An 11,946-nucleotide genomic window follows, 5' to 3' on the forward strand; every position below is an offset into this window, starting at 1 on the left:
GAGATCTGACATCAAAAATCTGGTCCGTGTCTCTAACAGAAGGCCTGTTTGCCAGCACCGGTTGCACCACTGATGAGTTGCACTCCAAAATAAAATGTCCCAACAGGGCACAACTTTCAAATTTAGTTCAAAGAGGCTAAACTTCACCTAATCCGGACACTATAACACAAATCATGTTTTGATAAATAATATAGGAAATCTAGGACATTTCTTACATCCCCTTAACTTTTAAATTGCCCATGATTATAGCCTAATTAGGGCAAAGTTGGAGTTATTTAAGAAATATGAAATCCTGTTGTGACTCTCACAGCTGGCAAAGTATAAGCACTAAGACCTAATTTTCTAAAAGCTTTAGAACTTTGCATGTGCATTTGTGTGATATAATATCACTGAGTGCACACAACTCTTTTGCAATAGGATAACACAAACGTTCATGCAGGACTAGTCATTAAAACATATTAAATAGTTACGAAACAAGAAATCATACAGTGTCTCCAAAATTAAAAAACATGCAGTGTTCTCAAACATTATTGGCACCATAATGAAAAATGTGTATTAAGAATTATTCAATTGTTCCATTTAAACAACAGAAGATATCCATTTGTCTTAATTATCTGTGTTTTAACAAAACTATTCCTATTAGAGCTTTTTTAAGAATATTTGATGAAAATACATGTGTGAAATGGTTGATATCCTTAAATCCTGCACATTCTTTTTTTTTTACTTGTTCTTAGTGTCTGGGCACTTTCCCTGTTTTTTATATATATATATATATATATATATATATATATATATATATATATATATATATATATATATATATATATGCATGTAAAATTGTGTCATGTCAAACCAATCAGGAAATAATTCTATAAAACTTTGGTAAAAGAGAAAGATCACAAGTTTAACACAGCAAAGTCTGGCTTTTTTTTTTTTGCTTGTTTGTTTCAAAAGTTTCAAAAATCAAATGTTAATCACCTCAGAACAACAAGCTATTCCGAAGCATCACAATAAAGAGAACCTTCATGAGACCATCTGACAAAATTCAGCACTTAAACTTCATTAGAATGACAGCTGGGATCATGTTGTGGCCATATGAAGCTTAATATATACCTTAATGTGTATAGTTTATTTATATTTATTATTTTCATTTTTATTTTTTATTTTTTATTTTTTTTAATCTTTACTTCCTTTTACTGTGAGCAACTGCAACCAAACAATTTCCCAATAGGATCAATTAAGTATTCTGATTCTGATTCTAAAAACTAATATTTTGGTCAGTCACAATGTCAGAATGTTTGGTGGTAACAGTGGACTGTAAATAATGAGAAATATAAATGTAAAATACTGAGGTAGATCGCTGATCATTCATTTTGGACACTTTGATGTTTGGTGGTTCAGGGGCTCTTGTAAAAATGAATAGTACAATCAAATCTGCTAAGTACCAGGCTCTTTCACCTGAAAATCTGGGTGTCTTTTTAAGAAGGACCAGACCAGGGTTTAGATAAAGCTTCTGAAAAGGCCTAACCCTAACCCTAACCCAACCTACTTTCAATGTATATTCTACACAAAAAGGGTTAAAATGTGAAACACAAAATTACATTATTGCAATGAGCATGTTGGTGTCCAGGTTTGAACTCTACTGAAAACCTTTGTTTGTCATTGAAGGTGAAATTCTACATGCACAAAAAAAGAAGCTTGAAAATAATCTACAAGGAAAAGTGGACAAAGATCCCTCTACAAGTGTCTCAATTCTTGTTAGACATTACAGAAAAAGCATTGGTACTTTTTAAATAATGTTTATTGTCGCAGACAAGGACAGTATTGAGAATAATTTTTCTAGTTTGCTCGTAAGCTGAAGGTGGCGTGTAGAATCAGCCATGATACAAGCGTCGCAGGACAGACATACCGGTAGGTTATTTCTATGACCAGACAGTGGCAGCTTGGCCAGGAAGAAGCTTGAACTCTCAACCTTGTCTTAACCACTCGGACATCACTGCCAATAGAAAGAGGCTTCCATTATTTAAAAACCACTCTTTCAACCACTATTTTTAGCGTTTAAAAACTGATTTAAGATTGAAATAAAGCTATACAGTATTTTTGTATAATTGAGCTCAAATGCAATTTTTGGCAAGTTTGCGTACCTCTGTTCTTTTTATAAAGTGCTGTTTTATTTTCTCCTCTCAAAGAGTTCCAATATTACTTCATCAGTATTCAGCACTTGTTTCCAAAATGCAGTGGATTTATATACATCGTATACTTCTGACTGTAAATTTTGTGACGAGGTTGCATGTAAGGTTTTCCTCTGATGACTCTTCCATGCAGTTCAAGTTTGTTTAAGGAATGCAGCACAGTAGAACATACCACTACAACTTACAAGTCTTAGCTGAACCTTTACTTTGACTTTCTTTCCATTTGGACAGGTCTAGCTAAACAAATCTTCCAATTTTGCTTTGATTTCCACAAATCCTTTTAACTGCTATTTCTTAATGACATTTTGGGCAGTTGAAATTGCTAACTGAAAGCATTTTCATCTTTTTTTATAGCCTTTCCTCTCTTTAGTGGGCATTAATTATCGTAATTTTCAGAGTGTTAGCACAAGGTTTTAAGAGTCAGAGAATTTATTATGCACCGATGACAATTTCTACTGACAATTCTTGACCTGAGCAATGAGTCCAATAATGGGCCAATTATGGTCTAATGAGTTAATTAGTTTTTGAGATTTTATAACCGGACAAATAATGACTATTTTTTTCTGGTTTTTATGTTCATCAGATCTATCTGTGCATTAAAAACTGAAGAAAATGTGTGATTTGACCATGCGTGCCCAAAATATGTTTGAACTATATTATTTATTGTGCAGTACCCTTCACTCATATTGGCACCCTTGATGAATTAAATAATGAATAAAACAAGTTAATAAAAACAAAAAACTCTGCTTTCATTAATATATGTGTGGCACAATTACTGGCACCCCTATGAGTTCATATCTGTAAAATATTTTTGAAGAATTTTCCCATTAATATTCCCATCAATTTTACATTGTAGTATTGAAAGATGACTAGGAACAGGAAATTGTTTGACAATAACCTTGTTTATCACCGGTGTATAAATATGTGATAACACACAAACTAATCACTAGGAGTGTAATTGCGATTCCATTTGAGTTTGGCAGAAAGTAAAGACGTGAAAACGTGGTAATTGATATTGCTATTCAAATATGACATGGTCATAACTCGTAAGACACGGGAAATACAGTTGCAAATTGACTTTTTGCTTTTCCATCTAAAATTTGACATTTACAAACGGTAATGCAAGATTTGCAGTTGTGTTTGGATTATGTCACAATTTATGCGTACACATATGGAACACGCAGTTGCAAATACAATTTGCAAATACCTTTTAAAATTTGTTCAAAATATCGTTCCTTACTCATTGCTTGTAGTTTTTTATTCATGCAGTTTATCATTATTATTATTAACATTTGTGTTCATCAACATGAACAGTTGAACATGAACAGTTTACATTTTTTAAACAATTTTTTAATAAAATGCCTGCCTGGTTAAATTATATATAAAATAATATTAATATATAATTAATATAATAATTAATATATATATTATATATATTATATATTATATATATTATATTGATATTAAATTGAGTGATCATTTAAATTGCCACAAAATAAAATGGTTAAATAAAATTGAAAAGAAAATGTATTCATTAGTACACATTTGTTAGACCCCATTTGGGTAATACAGATGTGTATGCATGTGTGCGTGTGTTTTACATGTAATATTTAATTTTCTAAAGATATGATCTTCTTAACTGTTCTATTAATTTCAGCATACTTTAACAAATGTCTTCATTCCTTCCATCCTTTATTCATTCACTCCCTCGATATCAGGAATTGTCAGGATTTTCTTCTTTTAGGAGAAATTCTTGAAGCTAGACATAAAACGCTAAAGAATCCACAGCGCTAGCATTAGCTGCTAGCCACTTCTTTAGTGTTTTTATGAATGTGCAAAATAAATCTTATATCCGGTACGAAGAGAGTAGCCAAAGTGACACTGCACTCAACTCAAGATTCTTTTTTTTTATACCCCTTGCATAGTTGTGTATGTTTCTCAAGTTTAATAAGAATTTTCAAAAATGCATTCGAAGTGCGAGGCAGAGACTAAACAAACTTGTGGTCCGCCACCTGGGGGAACTCATATTTTAATTGTGTTCTGCACGTAAAAAGGACGTGTGTACCGAACCGAAAACCCTGTACCGGAATATTTTGGTATGAATACGTGTACCGTTACACCCCTATTCATCACAGTGGGTTAGATTAGGGCAGCTAGCTTTGCAAAATGAGAAGTGGCTATAAGAAAATAGCAACAAAAAATTTAAATGCCCATTTCCACTACCAGGACAATAACTAAAAAGTTCCACTCAACTGGAAATGTTATTTATCAGCCTGAAAGTGGTTGATAAATTGAAAACCTGGAAGAGGTTGAACCTGTGTGTCTATATTGTCTCAACTCACTGTGATGAAGATATTTCAAGAGATTCAAATAGTTCAAGTAGACCAAGAGTCATCGCTGGAAAATAGCCGAAATTCTCCAAGCCTACATTTCAACATTATCTGTATCATCATCACTACAGGTTGTTTGTAAAGGTTTTTCAAGAAAAAGCCTCTATTTACATCCAAAAACAAACTCAAGCATCATCTCTTAGACAGACACTACTGGAACATCAAATGGGATCTGGTTCTATAGTCAGATAAAACCAAAATGGAGCTTTTTAGCAATTAAACACCAGATATTCCACCATAACATAGCAAACACCAAAATCCATACAGACACAAAAATCGAGGTCTTTTAATGGCCCAGACCCCTGACTTAAATCCTATAGAATACCTGTGTGGTGAACTGAAGAGAAGAGATCACCAGCATGGACCTTTTGAAAGATCTGGAGAGATTTGGTATAGAGGAATTGTCTCAGAACCCACTGGTATGAATTCTTAAACCTCATCAGGTATTTTGGCAAAGCTGTTGTTTGCAAAAAAGGAAATAGCATAAAGCCAATAATAATAAAAAAAAATGCCAATAATTCTGTCACATATACTGTATATTTAAAAAATATATTTTTTAATAAACTTGTGTTGTTTAATACCCATGCGAGCACAAGTATTTGTGAGTTTTTAGTTTTTTTACAAAAGGTTAACCAATAAATACAAATGTACAAAAAGACTTCTTTACGCAAAAGTATTCAATGCTCGTGAAGAGCACTGTATGCGTAATTGTTTTTTGTTCTTTTCATGACAGTTGTCAATAATTCTGAAAGGCACGGTATGTAATAGGCATCGAAGCATTTTAGCAGTTTGAAAAAGCCATATTAAAATAAATATATAAACATATTCCTTGTCAGTGACTCGTCATTTAAGCTGCATATAACATAATATTATGCACAAAAGTAAGTAGGAGATAACCTGCTTTTGAGCTATGAACTTTTAGAAAATCAATTTGGGTTCAAGGACACATCCACATCAATAATTTGCAGATATATAAGCCAGAAAGAAAACAATCTTTTGGTATTCATATGTCTTCCTATGCAGCATGCTGTTAAATATTATGTGATGAAGTAATGGTTTCTAATAGTCCACCTGTTCAAAAGTCTATTCATTGCAAAAAAGGCTGCGTGAAAGATGAATGTGTGTTAGTTTATGGATATACTGTAGTGTATCTGCAAAAAAAAAGTTTCGAAATTTACATAATAGGTACAGGTACAGCACCAGTGGACTTTGGTGTGCTAATAATGATTTCACGCTATGGTGCTTAGAAAGTCTTCTGACATGTTCTGGCACACTGGCTGTCTCAGATGTTCATGAAGATCTTTGTGTTAATCTGAGAGTGATTTGAAATCAAGTTGTGCTCAGAAAAATAGCACAAAAGCAGAATCTTTACTGGTGGACAACCTTAACACTGTTTACATACAGGATGCTTCAACAACCTTTACGCAAACATTCTACACACTGCCGGGTGCAAGATTTCAAACTGCTGAAGATCAGAGGTCTTATGTCATTATGTCAAGAGGCCATCTGCTTGGTCATCGCTGTGCGATCTTCTCTGTTTTGGAGGATATGGGCTTTAACATGATCAGACACTACTCTGTTATACTCTCAACTGAAATCAAATGTGATGTTTTTTTTTTTTTTTTTTGGTAAAGTTCATCAAAGCAGGTTCTTCTAGATCAGCACCAAGCATTCAAATCGGAGTCTCTTCTGAACAAATGTAATCCTTGGTATTTGCGAATGTCGCAGACTTTTCAATGCAGTACTATCAGATAAACGAGTAATGAACGTGCCAGCTCCAGGATTTGGAAGGTTTTAATGCACAAACCCTTGTCCTGTCCTGAGTGTTGAGTTAAATAGTATTGGCTGTGGTGGTAAGAGTCCACTTTAAGGAACCAGACACTGGAAGCCACAAGTCTTGGGCTACTTTCTGCCCACTGTCTTTGTCCGGCCAACAAACACAGCCACTCTAACCAAGCTACTATATTAATAGGTGTCTGTTGTTTTTATTCCACATGGCTACATGGAAGTATTTGGCCAAGATGAAACACAGCACAGGTTTGTATAATGTGTAGAAATGTTTTGGTTCTGCTATTGAAATTGGTTGGTTCCTATTAAAGCACTAGTGTTATGGAATAACATTTATTGGGCAGATTACAGAGTTTATGTCATATCAGAGGGCACAGCTTGTTTTTTTATTGGCCCTGCTGGGGAGAGTCAGTCAGCGCACCGCCAGGTGACAGATTTCACCAAGGCACAGTAACAGTGAGAAAGAGAAAGCAAAATATTGTTGTCTGACATGCCAACTAATAAGTAATTATAGGCTAGTCCTTCACAGATGGCAGACCCCACACTGCTGCTACTTGAAGAGAAAATAAACCATCGCTCCCCACAATGTGAGTAAGTACAAGAATAAGCTTTGCTTAAACCAGATAGACTTCATATGCACCTGGCTGACTGATTGGAAGTCCTCTTGTGACTTTAGGAACTAAGAGTAGAGATGTTACCCCCTGTAGGCATATATGATAAAAGCATCTAGCAGTGCAAGAGGTAAGCCTTCCCAGTGGGAGTCCTTATAAAAACCTCTGTCAAGTCTCTCTCATTTTCACACTGCCAAAAAAAAACGAATAAATGCAAAAGCCATGCAATTAAACTTTTTTTTTTCTTCATTTTATAAGACTGCATATATTTGTTGAATTCAAACAAAATATATCTCCATCCCCTAATATGTGACCCCTCCGAGTGCTGAACAGCATACAGGCAATGCAGTCGCCCCGGTCCAGTAGCAGTGTAGCACTGACAGCACACAAACACACAAAACAGTGCAACAACTGTAACCGTATCAAAGACACATGCAAAATGCAATTGTACTCTCAGTTTTTTTTGAACGTTTGCAATTTATGCTTTGAAAAATCATTTAAAAACCAAGCTTGCCTAATTAAAACAGCGCTATAGGCACTGTCGAAATAGTCATTTTATTATTAAGAAAAAAAAAACATCCAGCTAGGGACCATTAAAAATGACGATTGAATCTGTTTAAACAACAGGAGTTAACAGATCTCAGGTTTTCCAACAAAATTACCCACTGGGAAAATCAATATTATTTGTCACAAATGTTTTTGGGAGACTCACAGTGTGCAGCCATTCATTCTGCTAATAGAATGTCATCTGTATTAGTAGAGAATCTGTTACAGTGGCTTCAATTTACTTCAAAATACATTTACTTTCTTTTTTTACTACGATTTACTATACTGTGTAAAATATGGAGTGTATATTATCTATGTATGTTTGCATCTATCTATCTATCTATCTATCTATCTATCTATCTATCTATCTATCTATCTATCTATCTATCTATCTATCTATCTATCTATCTATCTATCTATCTATCTATCTATCTATCTATCTATCTATCTATCTATACCCACACACACACACACTGTATCTGATCATATACGATATGCAAATAAATAAGGCAACTTTACTTGTAATATCAACAAAGCCAAGTGCAACCATTTTGTGCAGCACAAGCTGATAACAGCTCATACGTGGCTTTCTCAACTTTGGAAAAAAAAAACCCAGACATTTGGCTAAAGTACAATTACCAACACAGCTTCAAAGCTGAGTAAAGGGCCCTTTAAAGTAACTGCAAATTGATTTTCATTTCAAAACTATGCCCATCCTTTCTAGTCTGCTTTTAGAATAAATGCCACAGCTCATTTTAAATCAACAACAAGCGCACCTTAGCTAATAGCATCTGAATCTGGGAGAAAAGTAACAGAACTTTCATTAAAGTCACAGTCACAGCAGCACAACTATCTCACACAGTCTGACTTTCTTTTGCCATTAATCACACCATTAATATTGATTATTTCCAAATGTCTTCCTCCAGAGGTGAGGGATGTTGCACCGTGATAATGGTGCCTTTTCTCTTCATTAATGACTCTAGCAGACACATAAGCCTACTGCTCTGCACCATCAGGTATCTTGCAAGCACCCATGCTGAATTAATACAGCAGGAGTAAAGGTGCTACTGGTTCAGCTTTACCAGCATTACCTGCAGTGAGATATATTTTAGCACTACAAGATTCAGGTTCAAATTTGAACCCAGTAATTCTTTATAAATACAGAATGAAAATGATGAGGAGTATAATAACAATTATAACAATAAAAATATGAATGAATATATAAGGATGAATATTGTGTGATGCGATATGTGGTTACTGTGTAAAGAGTTACAATGAGAAAAAAAAACATTCTTATTGAAGTGGTTTACTCCGTCAGCTTCTGTGGATCATTTTAAAGAGCAGAGTTTGAAGCAACGCACTGACTGTTATTAGTTGACTTAGTTTTAGATAAACTGAGCATGAAAAAAGTATATTCAATTAACAGTATTTTGTAGCCAGTAGTGTTCCTGGGTATAACAAATTCATGCAGTATGAAACACCAAAACACACTACACACACTATATCAATTTCAGTAAGCCATAAAATATTCATATTTTATTCTATTACTTCTTTTACTTGCCTTGTACATTTGAGGATAAATAATGCATTAAAGCCACATTTTGGGGGGGTTGTATGACATACCCACCACAATTAAATACACTTGTTGCTGTAATGTGTGAGTTAGAAGCAATAAGTATTGGTTTGAAAATTTTCTAAAAAAAATAATAATCATTTGTAAAACACAAATTCGAACAGATTAGCAACTTCTAGTAAGAATTAATGGCGTGTTTAAGTGAACTTAATACAACTTTTTACTTGTATGGCTTGAATGGTGTACAATAAAAATGAGTTGTGAGATTGTGTTTGTGCTGGATGCACAGTAAAACGTGAGAATTAGGAAATTTTATATTTATAGAATTTTTAATGTGTGTGTGTACATTGTTTGAATGAATTAATTAATGAAAAAGTGCACATGCCTTAAAGGACAAGAATATCAAAGCAATCTGGAACACACTGACTAATCACTACATGTTATACTGATAGTATAATGTATAATTATATAGGTTATAATAAAGTAAATGAAAGCTGGAGACAAAGATTGTATCAAACTGATCTTTTAACCTTAACTGTTATTGTTTAAACGGCAATAAAACGTAAAGGTCTGCAAACACAGCTGAGGTTTTGTCAGCAGGTAGAAACTCAAAGTATATTTGAAACAATCCTGTTCAGGGCCTTGTAAGTGAACACTGTGTTTCTGTCTATCGCCCATTCACAATGTTACATAACAGAACCGAGACGGCCTTTTCTTTTCTTTCCTTTCCTTTTTTCCCTTCTCTGCTTTCCTTTGCCTCCCAGATGCACTTTCGTCTCTTTAGTACTAAATCTCAGGGTGAATATAGGTCAGCGGGTTAGAAGTGAAGCACGACCACACTTTTTTCACCAGAACAGCCAGCTTTAAACACTGATAAGCTGTAATATCATGCCTACCTGCTGCTGTGTGCTTTTACATAACAAGTCAATTCTCTGGGAGTGAAACAGGGGGATCATAAGGAATTCTTAAAGGTAGAAGGGAGAAAAAGTTCATGATTACAAAAATTGTTAGAAAAGCTGAGTAAGAACCGAACCACCTCCTCTCTCTCTCTCTCTCTCTCTCTCTCTCTCTCGTTCCTCTGTTTATGGCAAAACTTGTTACATAACCAGATTACATTCCTCCCTTCCTCATATCAGCGCCTAAATATACCCTTCCAATGTGAAACCTAGACAAAAGAATGCAAGATATACAACACACACACGAACAGAATTCCCAAACCCCACAAAAACTTCATCCGGACGTGATTTTCGGTTTGGCGTTTTGTGAATGTGAGCTACATTTTTCCGCTCAACCCGGAGCAGCTCGGTTGAATGGATTGAGCCGAGGGGGCGTGGTTAAACCAGTCTTATACTGTCTCTACTGTAAAACACCGACTGCTCCTAATCGGCCCCGAACTCGATCCTATCAGTAATTTGGGCTCATGTCGGTGATCCTTCCGGTCACTGCAGGGTTTCTGCATGGTTTCTTTCCCCCCCGCTGATGTGGCCGTGGTGCCGGAGGGTCGCTGCGAGCTTCCCCTCTCCGTATAACGCGCGTGACACCGAGCCCCTGGAGCGCGTGCACTGGCACGCGAGCTCCACTGACAGCTTAAAACGTGATAAAAGAACAGAAAGACCCATGCCGCTGCATGCCTTCAGAGCACGCGCATCCCGGGACGTGGAGCTCGTGGGTTAAAGTGGCTGGGAGGGGGGGCGGTGGGTGGTTGTCCAAGTGTCCGAGAAAAGTTCCGTTCAAATGTTCAAATCAGTATTATCGCATTATCAATCCCGATTTCCCATATCATTTTATGTATTTCTTTTTTAAAGAAGGCGCATTTGCGTGATGATCTGGAAGCCCGTGTTGTCATGATGAACAGATACATTTTTGTCAGTCTGGATTGTAACACTTTTACAGTTATATTTCCCCGAATACAGTCTTAGGTTTTCGATTAAACAAAAAAAAAAAATAAAATAAAAAAAATACAAAAGAAACCCACTCCGGTTTCTAGAAGCACATCTTCTCCACGCCTGAAGTTGATCCTGCCAAAGAATTCACTTTGAACTTTGCTGCATGAGCGCTTCTGCTAATGTAGACAGATGTGGGGTTTTTTGGTATTTTTTTCTCAAGTACACTTACCTCTGTTGGTGCTGGAACAGCTGTGTCTGCGCACCGGCGCTTGGTGCTCGGCTTTCCGCAGAGCGTCCAGGTTCAGCGGGCTCTCCCTGACCGCGCTCGCCGCCTCGGAGGCGCTCTTACCCGGCTCGCTCGTCGGATCAGGAGGCGACTCCATGTTGTATTTCAGAATGCTTTTTTAAAAAATCTAATATTTTTTATTTACCGCTTGCTATATCACGAGCCGTCGCGTTGAGATTTCGTGCTGAGACGCTTCGTCTGGCTGGGTAAATTTACAGCTGAAGTAAGAATTGTTTAAAAAAAAAAAAAAAAAAAAAAAAAAAAGAAAGAAGGCGAGTGAAAGCAGGAGGGTGCGTGGGTCTGATTGTCCACTGGCAGCGCTAGAGAGAGCTTCTTCAGCAGCAGCAGCACCGGGAAAGGGAGAGGCTGTCAATAGCCGATGAATGGATGTGAGCGCTCCTTAAAAGCCCTCTCACACTGAGCCCGAGCTCTTTCATGCCCTTATATTAGGTTTCACGGATATATGTCGACATATTTGCCAAATCCGAGATGCTATATAATGCTGTATAGTGTAGATGCAACAACTGCCTGGGTACATGAGAAGGCACAGTATTTGCAAATGGAGATTTTACACTCACCTTTACCTCGGGTGATGTTTTCTACATTAATTCATCATTCTAACACATAAACTTTTAACACTGATTGTATTCTGAATAAAACCAAAACCCTCTATT

General features: G+C 36.1%; 1 protein-coding gene across 1 annotated transcript in view; it reads right to left on the reverse strand.

Moving 5' to 3' along the window:
- The window catches only part of roraa (RAR-related orphan receptor A, paralog a), a 248,205-nt gene extending 236,665 nt beyond the window's left edge, over window positions 1-11,540 (reverse strand). The window contains exon 1 of the mRNA XM_083545888.1: window positions 11,216-11,540. Within this exon, the coding sequence (XP_083402014.1) occupies window positions 11,216-11,369 (154 nt within the window). The 5' untranslated portion in view covers window positions 11,370-11,540. The remainder of the gene's footprint in view (window positions 1-11,215) is intronic.
- Between the last annotated feature and the right edge of the window lie 406 nt (window positions 11,541-11,946).

The sequence above is a fragment of the Silurus aristotelis genome (assembly GCF_946808225.1).
Source record: "Silurus aristotelis genome assembly, chromosome: 7".
NCBI lineage: Eukaryota > Metazoa > Chordata > Actinopteri > Siluriformes > Siluridae > Silurus > Silurus aristotelis.